The sequence below is a fragment of the Berghia stephanieae genome, chromosome 11 (genome assembly GCF_034508935.2).
Source record: "Berghia stephanieae isolate SIO BIC M18660-M18661 chromosome 11, UCSD_Bste_1.3, whole genome shotgun sequence".
Classification (NCBI taxonomy): Eukaryota; Metazoa; Mollusca; class Gastropoda; order Nudibranchia; family Aeolidiidae; genus Berghia; species Berghia stephanieae.
This window is the reverse complement of record NC_088370.1, coordinates 20,062,205-20,076,046: the sequence shown is the minus strand read 5'-3', so window position 1 is coordinate 20,076,046 and position 13,842 is coordinate 20,062,205. Positions and strand designations below refer to the sequence as shown.

At 38.4% G+C, this 13,842-nt stretch overlaps 3 protein-coding genes across 4 annotated transcripts in view; 2 read left to right on the top strand and 1 right to left on the bottom strand.

Moving 5' to 3' along the window:
* The window catches only part of LOC144957053 (double-stranded RNA-binding protein Staufen homolog), a 39,651-nt gene extending 28,186 nt beyond the window's left edge, over positions 1-11,465 (bottom strand). For both annotated transcript variants that reach the window (XM_078888002.1, XM_078888003.1), the window contains exon 1: positions 11,334-11,465. The gene's annotated coding sequence lies outside the window, so the exon portion shown is untranslated. The remainder of the gene's footprint in view (positions 1-11,333) is intronic.
* LOC144956357 (uncharacterized) lies at positions 3,007-10,839 on the top strand. Its single transcript, XM_078886854.1, has 5 exons — positions 3,007-3,096; positions 3,851-5,205; positions 5,250-5,343; positions 5,834-5,998; positions 6,454-10,839. The coding sequence occupies exons 2-5, from the start codon at positions 3,864-3,866 to the stop codon at positions 7,523-7,525; spliced, it is 2,673 nt and encodes an 890-aa protein (XP_078742980.1). The 5' UTR covers positions 3,007-3,096; positions 3,851-3,863; the 3' UTR covers positions 7,526-10,839.
* A 178-nt stretch (positions 11,466-11,643) lies between the features above and the next one.
* LOC144957052 (F-box only protein 16-like) overlaps positions 11,644-13,842 on the top strand; it is an 11,734-nt gene continuing 9,535 nt past the window's right edge. Inside the window, exon 1 of the mRNA XM_078888001.1 lies at positions 11,644-11,872. Within this exon, the coding sequence (XP_078744127.1) occupies positions 11,801-11,872 (72 nt within the window). The 5' untranslated portion in view covers positions 11,644-11,800. The remainder of the gene's footprint in view (positions 11,873-13,842) is intronic.

The following is a 13,842-nucleotide window of genomic DNA, read 5'->3' as shown; positions in this document are numbered from 1 at the left end:
GTCGTGTTTGAAATTATATCCTAAATATTTTCATGATTCATTCCTCGCTAAATCGTGTGTGTTTTTCGTCTGTCCAATGGTTGGTGCCCCCTAGTGCCTGCCGCGCAAAACAAAGGTTTTTAAAAAAGTTTATTGAGAAAAAGATACGGAAAAAAGTGTCCCTAGATAGGTATGCAATTTGGTGCATAAGTGCAGTAAAAATTGGTGCGCAAAATTAGTTCGTAGAGGATGCGAGACTGTGTGTGTGTGTGGTGTGTGTGTGTCTCTTTCTTCCTTCCTTTTTTTTGGGAGTGCCTACGTACACGGTAACGGGGCATCTAGCCTCAGGACCTATGTACACGTAAACCGGTTTACCATTGCAACATTCTGTCAGTGATGGTCCTCGCTGTCGTGACCAGGCGCGCTCGTGTGTGTGTGTGAGTTGTTTTTTTTTAATCAAAACAATTTTAATCATTAATGGCGAGATTCCATCTTACACTCCCCAAACTCCAGATCTTAGTCTTAATGTTATCATTTAAAGACAAGCTTTGCGATTTATAGTTTAATTGAAGCCCGAGTCCAAATATACTCTTACTACTGCTCTCTTGGTGGAAACGATTTATTCTGCATAAGCAATCTGGAGAAAAAAATCAGTGTCACTGTAAAAGGTTAAAATTTCACGAAGTACGCTCGTGAACACCGCTGTAACAATCCTTTGATCTACGTCATCAGGCAACCCATTGTTTCTTTCATCTTTTCCCATTCCCCCTTACTATCCCCCCGCCCATCTCTCTCTCTCTCTCTTGTCATAATGTTATCCCTTCCCCTTCCCATCTCAATGTAAAATGAAAACGTTCTGTTGTTTGCAGATACATGTATGATTGTTTTGTTTTCTCTCTCTCACTAGGCTAGGATTAAAAACCAAGACATCAGGTAATGGGTGTCTAATGCGAAAGTATAGATTCTCTCTTTGGCCAATTTAGTCACGCATGTGGCAGTCCAGCTATTTACTATGTTCTGCCTATACCACACAATAAGTGGGATTTTGGGGGGTGGGTACGAAAGAAATCAAGGTCATAAGTAACCGTGCACAAGAGCTGTATAGGGAATTGGTTTCTGGGGGTCTTGCAAATACCAAATATTTTATGGAAAGCTCTTTCGAATTCCAAGACGTCTGGTTTGTTTTGCTATCTTGGAACAAACGAAACAGAGATGTCTTGATGTGTGGCCTAGTTGTCTGATTTTGTGACCTGGATGTAAGGTTTTGTGACTTAGATGTATCCTTTTGTGTGTGCAAGCCATGCGGGTAAGTACAGCGATAGCTTGCCAGTTGAGGAAAAAAGAAAGGAAGAAGCAGCGTATCCGCATTTGAAAAAAAAAACAAAAAAAAAACTGAAAAAACAAAACAACTTAACCTTTTAAAGGCGAATATCAATCTTACTTGGACCAAAAATAAAATCTTACAGTTTTCATCAAAAGACAAAAAACAAATTACAATTTAAAAACTTGAGCTTTTATATAGAGCAATATCCACCCAACGTGCTCAAAGAGCTTTTTATCAATATTCTTACTGCTCTTATGGTGGAAATTTTTTTTTTCTGCGTTAAAAAATAATATAAATGAAGACTATTATTTGAAAAACAAAAAATCAGTGTCACTGGCAAAGGGTTAATTGCAGTACTCCTGCATTCTGTGAGACTCCTACGGCACTTGCTAATCATAAAAAAGGAAATAGCAGCAATCAACAATACTAAGGTGAAAAAAAAAAAAGAAAAAAAAAAAAGTGGGGGGGGGGGGGGGGGGGGGGGTGGGAAAAGAGCAAACCCAGTAGCAATGCAACCTTTTAGCAGCGAAATTCGATCTTTGACCTAACACCAAATCTTCTATCATCAAAAGACAAGTAACGGCAAAACTATTATAGACAATTGAAGTCCGAGTTGCGATAGTCTGACTACTCTCTTGGTGGAAACGCTGTATTCCTCGTTAACAATAATAAAGATAAAAGCAAACTACTATCTAAAAGCAAAAAAATTAGCTTCGCTGTTAAGGGGTTAAGAACACCTGCAACTGAACATGCCAGCATCCTTGAGATGCTCTACGTCACCAAGGTCACCAATCGACATGTCTCCCTCTCGTCGGCATACACCCCCCCCCTCCACTCTTTCAAGGTGGTGGTGGCGGCGGATAAAAAAGGCCTTTTTCTCTTTCATTCAATCAACTGGTCTGCTGGTGGACCCTAGGCCTCTCTACAAGTACAAGAAATAATACTCACTTTTTTTCTGCTCCAACGAAAATATCTACCCCCCACCGGTCTAATTATTTGTAGCAGACGTCAAATTTCTCAAAACGGTCACGTGACACTGTAAAAACAACACAGGAAGTCCATGAAAGCTTATTTACGGCATTTCCTTTGAACCGTGTAAACAACAAAATTTCGTTTTCATTCGACTCAACGGGTCAGATTGTCCGGTATTTTTTTTAACGAACTAAAGTTCTGAAAAATCAAAATGTTTCTTAGAAAGTTGAAAGATGCTAGTTTTTGAAACAGAGGTAGGTTTTTAAAAAAAATCTTTATATTTTACGTGAATGCATGCTCAAGGCGAGTTGGACGTGCAGCGGGGGTTGGTCGGCCAAAGGCCCACCTCTCTAACAGTAACAGTTTCAGGGGGGTTCAATTAAAGATGCATAACTTCGTTATAAAGAGGAACATCCCAGATATTTTGGTATCATTATTTTCGTTACTAACCGGGCACCTAGCATCAGGATCTACATACACGGCAACCTTAAATCTCGCCTTTAACTTTAATGGGTTAAATTTGGTTATCCCCAGACAGGTGTCTGGGGATAATCACAATCACAGCGTTGCCATTGTAGGTAGTCGCATCGCCCGTGGCTGAGCCGCTGATCGAGCCCCGATATCGATGTTACGGCTCTGGAGTGAAAATTGTGTTAACCGGTGAACATAGTTTTACTTCCATTGCCGTGGAATCGCTTCCTGTGCACTAATTTCGTCACTTCCGGTCTCATTTTAAAGAGGAGAAGCCAGCGCGTCAGGCGGCGTTTTCAGATTTTTAATCCGTTCATTCTTTGTTCTGATGCCAGCTGTTTGAAAATTTGGTAAGTTTTAACTTCATTTTAAATACATTTTTCATTATATTACCTATTTTTAATTAATGTTATATTATTCGCCAACCATTTTTCTCTATTTGTGTGAATTTTGGTGGTGATTGATGCTGGCGAAAGCGTCTTTTAGTGACTTTAAATACGACGCGTGTTCATGAAGTTGGCGACGGCCAACCAGGATTGCCTCTCGATGTATCCCCGAGTCTCCTGTGTACAGTGCAGTCTGTAAACTATCGACTGCGTTTGCTTTTGTGACTTGTATAAATAATTTCAAGCTGAATAATTGCTGTAAAAAGACTGAAAATAGTCCCATCCATAATTTTAGTTTTATTTTATGAATGAATGTTGAAACTGAAATGACTTTTTAACTGGGATGATACCGGACAACTAAAAATTATGATGTTCCATTGATATTATTTTTTATCTTTTATTTTTGTTTGTTCTGCAGGTTAAGTGTTGGTTTAATTTAATGTGGTTAATTTCAATACAAATAATACAGAATAGCATGATAGAGTCAATTCAAGTGAAAGTATATTTCATTCATTACTTTACTCTTTACTACCACAACAAAAATTATTATATAACTTTTAATTTTGTTGATTTAATCATAATCGAAGTACTTTTTTTTGTTTTCAGAGTCAGACGTTCATTATGACACCACATTTTCATGTTTCATTTCCTTTTTCTAGGATATTGTTGTAATTATTATTTTTTTGTCTCTTCCACCCCTTTTTTTTTTAACTGACAGATCATACTCCAGAATGTCTACTCCAAGAAACATCAATGAGCTCAATAGCTTTATATTTCAAAACTTTTGCTCATTCAACAGTACATCACTGAAGAATGGGCATTTACTATATGCTTTCCAGAAGAATGGGAAAAGCATACCCAAGACAATTTCTTTTTTTCTGGAAATGGAGGCAGCCCTAAACAAAGCTGCTCTCCAAGTTCATCTAGGGAAATTGCTGAACACAATGAAAAATTGTGTAAAAAGTCTTAAGTATGAGAGAGTCTGGAGGAAGGCAGAGGATTTGATGCAGACACCTTATGTGCTGCCGACTACTTCTACGACTACTTCTACCACTACTACTACTACTACTACAACATCAGTCTGCCATTCAATAAATCTACGAAAGGACTGTGACCGCTGTAGACAGAAGAGAGTTGAGTTGGAGGAGGCATTGTCTAAATGTCGACGCTTGAGAGCTGAGGTTCGACGGGCACGGACATTTTCCCTGAAAAACAAACGTCTTTCTCAGGCGCTTGCCAGAAAGTGCAGCACTGAGAAAGTCCTGAGGAGAGAGCGGCGTTTTTTAAAACGAAAAATTAGATCATTGGAGGCCAGACCCTCAACTACTGAGCTGGAGAAAGAAAACCGTAGGTTGAGGCGGGCATTGGATGGGAAACAACAAACAGTTGGAGAGTTGGATGACCAATTGAATGCTGTGAACAAGGAGCTGACAAACCTAAGTCAGGAGGTAAAGAACTTACAGATAGCAAATGACTATCTTGTAAGTTCAACTGAGGAAGCTGAGGAGGTGGATGATTTTGAGCCTGTAGGAGGGAGGCATTATTCTTCTAAAATGAGGAAGGTGATATATAAAACTTTGATTTCTCAGGTTCCTGTAGCTCATTCTGGAGGCGTTGTGAGTTATGTTTTACAGGAGCTTGGGAATTCAAATGAGGTGAAGGTGCCTCATAAGTCTACTGTTGCCAGGATGGCTTATGAATTATCTGCTCTGTCACATCTTCAGGTTGCTGAGGCTGTACTTAAATGTGAATGTGCCACTCTTTGTTGGGATGCAACAACCTATGCAGCTCAGCATGCCAATCAAATTCACATCTCAACAGAGAGTGCAACTTTTACTTTATCGATAGCCGAGTTGGCTAGTGGATCAGCAAAGGATTACACTCGTCACATCATCTCGGTTATCGATGAGATAGCCACAAGCTATTCCATCTACAGTGGACAGGACTTCATTTCAATAAAGAATGATTTCCTGTCTAAGATTTCCAGCACAGTGAGTGATCGTGCTCCAGTCAACCACTGTGTTGTGGAACAGTTGAAAGAGGAGTTGGAGGTGGACATTATGGAGCTGAATTGTAATGTTCATCCCTGGATGGCTTTGCTTCCCACACATGTTCAGCTCTGGGCAATCTGGACAAGGAAGACGGGCTTCCAAGCAATGGTCGAGGTGACTGCTGTGCTGCCAACTTCATCTATGCCATTTCTAAGATCAGGTAGGCATGATTTTTTTCCCCTAGTTTCATTGTCAGATTTAATGCACTTGTTTTGTACAAATATTATCTCTTCTATTACTTCTAGGCTTTAGGTCTAAGTGGCAAGACACTTGCCTTTGGATCAAAAGGTTCAAATTTGAATCATTGCATTGTTTTAAATAACGAAGGGCCATATCTGATCATAAATCGGCTGATGACAGTTTTCATTGTTGATTTCATCGTTGCTCCTATTTTTAAAGTGAATTTCCAATGCACATATTCTTGATGAGGAAACAAGGAAATAGTGTTACAGTTTATGAAGTGAGGTGTTAAAGAGAATTTAATATATTTGAGGGGAAAAAATATATACAATTTAATGGCTCTTTACATTTTGAACTTGCTTGCGAAATTTATTTACCATCCTTTTTTTTCAGGACACTATCACTTGTTTGTCACCTTGGTTCTTTAACAAATCATATTTATTTTTACATTCATTTTTGATCCTCTACAGATACAAGCAGACTGGGGATCCGTCTGGGTTCAAGTCTTTCATGGCAAGAAAGGACATCCCCTCGGATGTATTTGTCCGTTATGTGGGCAACAGACTGCATGTAATGTTCAGAATGGCTGGCAGCATAGTAGCGTACAAATCAGAACTACTTGAATACCTTGAGAGGTACTTTACTCTTTTTATCTTGTATTTCATTTTTTTTAAAGCCTATGTCCATTACAAACTTTTTTCTCTCTCTGTAATGATTCACATTCATTTTAATAATAGTAAGATCCCAGATAAATCAAATTATACTATTTGTACGGCTTCGTGGTCTTATGGTAGCTCGCTGGCCTTCCGACGGTATATCCCTGTTTTGAGTACCACTGTGGATGACAAAGTTTAGTCCGTGCAAAAGGCTCTTGACTCACATTTTCTCACCACATTTTTTAAATTTATAATTTATAGTGCTTTGAAGAAGCCTAAATAGTTTTTGTCTTTTAAAAGCTGTTTCGCTTCAATTCTTTATTTTTTCTAATAGACCTATTGTTTGTGTGTTTGAGTTAATTATCTTATCTGCCTTTGTGGTGATTGATAACCAATTGACAAACAAGTTTACCTTTACCCATTTTTGTCAACAGATTTTGTCGACTTGAAGCCCGTCGGACCTTGCTCAGGGATTTGAATGACAATCGAATGGTTGCCCAGTTCCAAGCTCTTGGACTGTGTGGGAAGTTGATAACAGGCCCTTGGATGACCCTCTTTTATGGGAATAGCCATAGACTGAGCAATCTGGAGATGGGTGAGTATATCAGGCTCTTTGATAAGAACTTGACAGCCTTCATTGAGCAACCTCTAAATATGCTCACCTCATCTTCGGATGTATTTGATAATGCTGTTCCTGCGAGTAATGTATTGACATCCCTGCGAAACACAGAGGACCCAGCTTTGTTGCAGAAATATCTAACTGCCATTCTTGCAGCATTTAAGAAGGTGACCTGCAATCAGCTGGGAAAATACATTACTGGCATATTATCGATGCCATCAGATGCTGACCTTCAGTCAACGAAGTCTGCTTCACCAAATAATATTTGGGCAGAGAGGAGTTTGGGGATGACAGATGCTTTATGGAGGCGTGCCCCAAATGCTTCATTAGGGTTCCTGGATGCAAAAGTCAAGGCAAGAACCAACAGGACCCTTCCTTGGCTTGACACTCATGACAGCAACACACAGGAACGACTAATAAAGTATGCTGTCAAGAGGGGCTCTTATTTAAGGGCAGCTCATTCTAGGTGGTCCAAAAACATTGGTGCTGCTAAGCAGGAGAGGCAGTTGTTGGTGGGGCAGGCACGAGACAAGAAGATGAGGCGGGCACTGGAGAAAGAAGTCAAGGAGTCCCTCATAAAGCAGGATCCTACAAATTCAATATATGAGGGACTCAGCTTGACACAGAAGGGCTTTATAAATAAAATAATTCACCGCGAGGATGTTCTCGGCTCCCTTTTTCAACATACTTGGGAATCGGAAGAGGGAGTTGATGTAACTTACTGGGGGAGGATTCGTGCAGTCATTCCTGCTACCAAGTCTCGACCATCAAAGTTCACGTTAGGTTATTGGGACTTGGATGCTGCCGAGTCCTCTTCTGAGGACTATGACATGGACGTGAGTGCTGTACTGGCTGACATGGTCACAGCTGACCTTTCATTTTTTTGATTGGATATGTTTATTGATTCCTTTTTATTTGATGTTTTCAAGTTTGGTATTGTACTCACCTTGTGAATTTGTTCGTCTGTCTTGTATTTTTAAATATGAGATTGAAATAACAACATGAATTTTATCGTCTGCCACTTCCAACTCCAGTCGTCTGCCGACTCGATATCCAGTCGTTTGAAATGTATTTTTAACTATGAAATTGAAATAACAGCATGAATTTGATCGTCTGCCACCTCCAACTCCAGTCGTCTGCCGCCTCGAACTCCAGTCGTCTGTCTTGTATTTTTAAATATGAAATTGAAATAACAACATGAATTTGATTGTCTGCCACCTCCAACTCCCGTCATCTGCCTCCTCCAGCTCCAATAATCTGCCTTGTATTTTTAAATATGAAATTGAAATAACAACATGAATTTGATTGTCTGCCACCTCCAACTCCAGTCGTCTACCGCCTCGAACTCCAGTCGTCTGTCTTGTATTTTTAAATATGAGATTGAAATAACAACATGAATTTGATTGTCTGCCACCTCCAACTCCCGTCATCTGCCTCCTCCAGCTCCAATAATCTGCCTTGTATTTTTAAATATGAAATTGAAATAACAACATGAATTTGATTGTCTGCCACCTCCAACTCCAGTCGTCTGTCTTGTATTTTTAAATATGAGATTGAAATAACAACATGAATTTGATTGTCTGCCACCTCCAGCTCCTATGATCTGCCTTGTATTTTTGAATATATGAAATTGTAATAACAACTTGAATTTGATTGTCTGCCACCTCCAACTCCCGTCGTCTGCCGCCTCCAGCTCCAATAATCTGCCTTGTATTTTTAAATATGAAATTGTAATAACAACATGAATTTGATTGTCTGCCACCTCCAACTCCAGTCGTCTGCCGCCTCGAACTCCAGTCGTCTGTCTTGTATTTTTATATATGAGATTGAAATAACAACATGAATTTGATTGTCTGCCACCTCCAACTCCCGTCATCTGCCTCCTCCAGCTCCAATAATCTGCCTTGTATTTTTAAATATGAAATTGAAATAACAACATGAATTTGATTGTCTGCCGCCTCCAACTCCAGTCGTCTGCCGCCTCCAACTCCAGTCGTCTGTCTTGTATTTTTAAATATGAGATTGAAATAACAACATGAATTTGATTGTCTGCCACCTCCAACTCCCGTCGTCTGCCTCCTCCAGCTCCAATAATCTGCCTTGTATTTTTAAATATGAAATTGAAATAACAACATGAATTTGATTGTCTGCCGCCTCCAACTCCAGTCGTCTGCCGCCTCCAACTCCAGTCGTCTGTCTTGTATTTTTAAATATGAGATTGAAATAACAACATGAATTTGATTGTCTGCCACCTCCAACTCCCGTCGTCTGCCTCCTCCAGCTCCAATAATCTGCCTTGTATTTTTAAATATGAAATTGAAATAACAACATGAATTTGATCGTCTGCCACCTCCAACTCCAGTCGTCTGCCACCTCGAACTCCAGTCGTCTGTCTTGTATTTTTAAATATGAGATTGAAATAACAACATGAATTTGATTGTCTGCCACCTCCAACTCCCGTCATCTGCCTCCTCCAGCTCCAATAATCTGCCTTGTATTTTTAAATATGAAATTGTAATAACAACTTGAATTTGATTGTCTGCCACCTCCAACTCCCGTCGTCTGCCGCCTCCAGCTCCAATAATCTGCCTTGTATTTTTAAATATGAAATTGTAATAACAACATGAATTTGATTGTCTGCCACCTCCAACTCCAGTCGTCTGCCGCCTCGAACTCCAGTCGTCTGTCTTGTATTTTTAAATATGAGATTGAAATAACAACATGAATTTGATTGTCTGCCACCTCCAACTCCCGTCATCTGCCGCCTCGAACTCCAGTCGTCTGTCTTGTATTTTTAAATATGAGATTGAAATAACAACATGAATTTGATTGTCTGCCACCTTCAACTTCCGTCATCTGCCTCCTCCAGCTCCAATAATCTGCCTTGTATTTTTAAATATGAAATTGAAGTAACAACATGAATTTGATCGTCAGTCTCCCCCAACTACTTCTGTATCATTGCTTGGACTTCGATGTATTTATTCAGTATCATTACCTGGATATTGCCTGTGTCTACATTCCATGCAGCCAACAACCCAGAGTGCCTAGATTTTGTTGTCTTCTGTCTTTTGCCACATCTCAGCCATCTTATGGATTTAAGCGAGTCAGTACGTGAGTACCCTTTAATTATCTGTTCTCTTAGTGATGTTGAATGCAAAGCAATTATCATATTTTCTAAAGTTCATTTCAATTTTAATGTAGTTTAATAGTTAGTCATATGATACATCTCTTCGAGATGTTCAGTTTGATATATGACATGCCTATGTTGCAGAAAGTTTGCAAAGTGTCGGTATTTATCGGCTTATTGTTTGTTATTATGTAATATGTTACGTAATATTCAATTTTGCATTTTCAGGTTAAGTTTTCTCTACCACTCTTATGTAGTTCTTGTTTTTAATTTTGCATTTTTATCACTGACCATGTTTGCATATATAAAGCGGCAAGCTTGTTGTTTCTCCCGAGTACTGTTGGTGCCCAAATGTCTTGTCCAAGGATGCAAAAACATTGGGCAGTAAATTTGCAAGTTGCATTTACTGACACTTGTTCAACTTTATTTCTAGCCCTGTTCATTGTTTTTTGTTTTTTTTCTTCTCTCCGAATACCAGTCATCTTTCGTCTGTTGCTCATTTGCCAATGCCAAATATTAAGTGCCTTCCCCAAGGACACAACTTTAGTGTCTAAATTCATACGTTTACGCTCCTTTCCTCTTGTTTTAACAAATTTTGTGTTCAAAATTAATCATAGCCATAGTATTGTAAGCATGCTCTGGAAGAAGACCACCCTCAAATCTGTTTTTAAAGTTATTATCCGTTCCTCGCGCCTTTTTTTTCATTTTCTAGGGTTATGTAATTGCATGACGTTGCATAATATTGCATAATAATCATTTAATTTTTAAAAAATTTGCTTCGTCTTTCCTTTGCGATCATTTTGATATATGGTTTTATATGTATTCCACCCCAAATAACCATGATTTTCCATTTCCCCCGCTTTTCGGTTGCTCTCTGGTCACAGTTTTAGTTTCTTTTTTCCTCTTAAATTATATTAAGTATTTTGGTCCACTTTTGCGGACTAATAATCCCGTAACTTTGGTTCTAATTGTCACATTGTCATAATTTTGGTACCATTGAAAAGTGTATTTCTTGCAGAATAGCATGAGACTGTTTTGAAAACAATTGCTGCAATCTCAAATTTTCATGCAACTACCTACCATTGCCTCCATATTACAATGTTGAGATGATCTTGATGCAAGAAATTAAAATTCATTTTTAAAAAGCTGGAAATCTTGCACTCAATTTGTGTCCAAGAGAGAGAGAGAGAGAGAGAGAGAGAGAGAGAGAGAGAGAGAGAGAGAGAGAGAGAGAGAGAGAGAGAGAGTTTTAGTTTTAGTCTTAGTAGCTGAAGGATGCAAAAAAGGTAGTTGCGCCAGCGTTCCGAGGCCAAAGTTTCTTCCGAGGCCAAAGTTCCCTCCAATGCACACAATTTTTCTGAGTATCATTTTACTTTACTAGGCCTACTTTAAACTTTCGCTAACCAAACGGTCCGAGAAGTCAGAGCCGGGTTTGGCATTGGCATGTTGTGTAGGCTTGGGCTTGGGAAAGAGCCGCACGTGTAAAAGCTGAACGCAATTTTTGCAAAATGAGGAACAAGGCAAAGCAATAAAATTCAACAAAATATGTAGATTAATAAAGTACTCACCTTTTATTATTACAAACGTAAGAAAATAATGCAACTAGGAGCTAGATTCTATTGGCAAACAGTAAAGAAAATGAACAGACTAACACGCGGCCATGTTGTCTGCACCCTGTCCAACGGTCTCGTTGTTTTCTCGTTCGTTCGTGAAAATAAACGGTCAAACTTACTAAAATCTTTTTAAAAATTAAATTACATAGTAAAATATATATCAATAAATAAAAAACAATTATTCAGAAGCTAGGTTTAGTAAATAACATGAATTACTTTTATTTTTGGCCCTTTTGTCTCATCATCTCGTCGTACGGAGCAACCTGATTTGTGTCAAAATGGCGGATCACATACAAGATCTCAAAACTAGCCTCGTCTTGCAGGGATGTTAAATCTTTGATTTTTAGCTGACAACGTATGCTTTTTTTTCAATGTGATAAACAAAATATTTGTAACGAAAGCTTTCTTACTTCTCCGTCAAAATGTCTATGATCGCCAAAAACAGAATCAAAAGCGCTTGGACGCCTCTCAGTAATGAAGAAACGAACAACAAAGTAAGGTTCAGATCAGATCCGCTAACTGTAAACTGACAGTTCGTGGCTGTGGCTATTTAAGTTGTGTATTGTGCCAATTATGACAATCTGTTATTTTGAAAAAATAGAGTGTATAATTTGCTTTTTTTCAATTATTATGTTTCATATATTTATTTATTGAAATTGACACATTTATTTGGGAGTGTGAAGTGAAAGTGAAATGAATTCGACATCCGAAACTTGGGTCTGGATTGTCAGCAAAGAATCTGGCACCCTAAGCCTAAACAGTTGGTTCTTTTTTTTTTCTTTTTTTATTATTTTGTTGATTTGCATCTGAATAAGCCATTGTTTCATTCCGAAGCATTTCCATTTTCATCTTTTCATTAGTACCAGGCTTCAGACAACCCCTTGCCCTTACCGCTACCACTGTGCTGATCTGAATTCGAGGCCACAATGGAAGTTGGTCTGGAGAGCTAATACTCCACTATTTATTTATATTGACATTTATGACTAGGGTGTCGAATAATCTTGTGATAAGAAGATGGAACCAAATTTCAGGTGTCGAAAAACACTATGTTTATTTACCTATTTACTTCTTCTTGTTTTTGGTTTCTAATTGCTAATTTGTTTACATTAAATCATAATATCATTTACATCACCAATTCTTTGGGGCATGTTGTTTTGTGAAAAGAATATGAATTATAATAATAATAATACATACATAGTTTTTCTGTAGAACATTTCCCCACATTTCAACTTGCTCAAAGCGATTAAAATAAATATGAACATTTCTTAGCTCTTTTCCAAGAATTTACCATGCTCAATGTATTTTACAAAGTTTTATTTATCACTCAAACATGCCATATGGAACTTTAATCCCATTTCATATGGGGCCAATCACCTATTAGAGATCCTTTTTGTACTAACACTCTTACAATATCCATCACTGCCTTTAGCCAGTTACTCATTCACACCTGAGTCAAGTGGGGTAATGTATGTAAAGTACCTAACCACGGAGACACAGGGTCAGGACCAGAATTTACAACAATCACTGTCACCCGTCTGACCATGCTTATCATTGCTTGACTTTTGACACCATACTGCTATTGTGCAGCTATATGGTCTAGTGGTATGACACTCACTTTAGCATCGGAAGGTCCTGGGTTCGAACCCCGCTCGTATAGTTGAGTCCTTGGAGAATGCTCTTTACTCACATTCTCTCACAGTACTCAGGTGTAACATGACTACCTGGCCGTTAATAGCATTTGTCTCTGTCTGAAAAAATTGTAATATCGCCTAAAAGGCGTCATGTACCGTCCTACTTGTTAAATGTTGCTGTTTGCCAGAGACCCTTTGTAAAGCGCTTTGAGCATGTTTAGTGGATATTGCGCTATATAAAAGCTTAATTTCTTCTTTCTTCTTCTGATCCACTGAGTCACACACAGGGTGGAATCAATTAGAGTTATCTATAAATGGATATTTGGTAAATAAATAATAACGTGAAGTTGAATGTAAGCTTCAATTTAATTACAAAAACAGATCAAATGAACGTTTCGGGTTTCCCCTTTATCAACAAAACAGGATGATTGAAGCACCACAGATGAATGAGATGATGTGGTAGTGGCATAGTTAAGATGAATCAATATTGAATGAATCAATGAATCAATAAACCATTCATCTTAACTACGCCACTACTACATCATCTCATTCATCTGTGGTGTTTCAATCATCCTGTTTTGTTGATAAAGGGGAAACCCGAAACGTTCATTTGATCTGTTTTTGTAATTAAATTGAAGCTTACATTCAACTTCACATTATTATTTATTTCTTCGAGCTTCGAGCAGCAACATTTACACTATTTTGTAAATATGTAAGTTAATTCTAGTTCCCCTGGTCATTCCTATCCATTGAGCGTTGGAATAACTTTTTTTTAGGTTTGTAAGGTATTCTTCTATATTATACCATCACCCTATCTAGACCTAGCGGCAGAA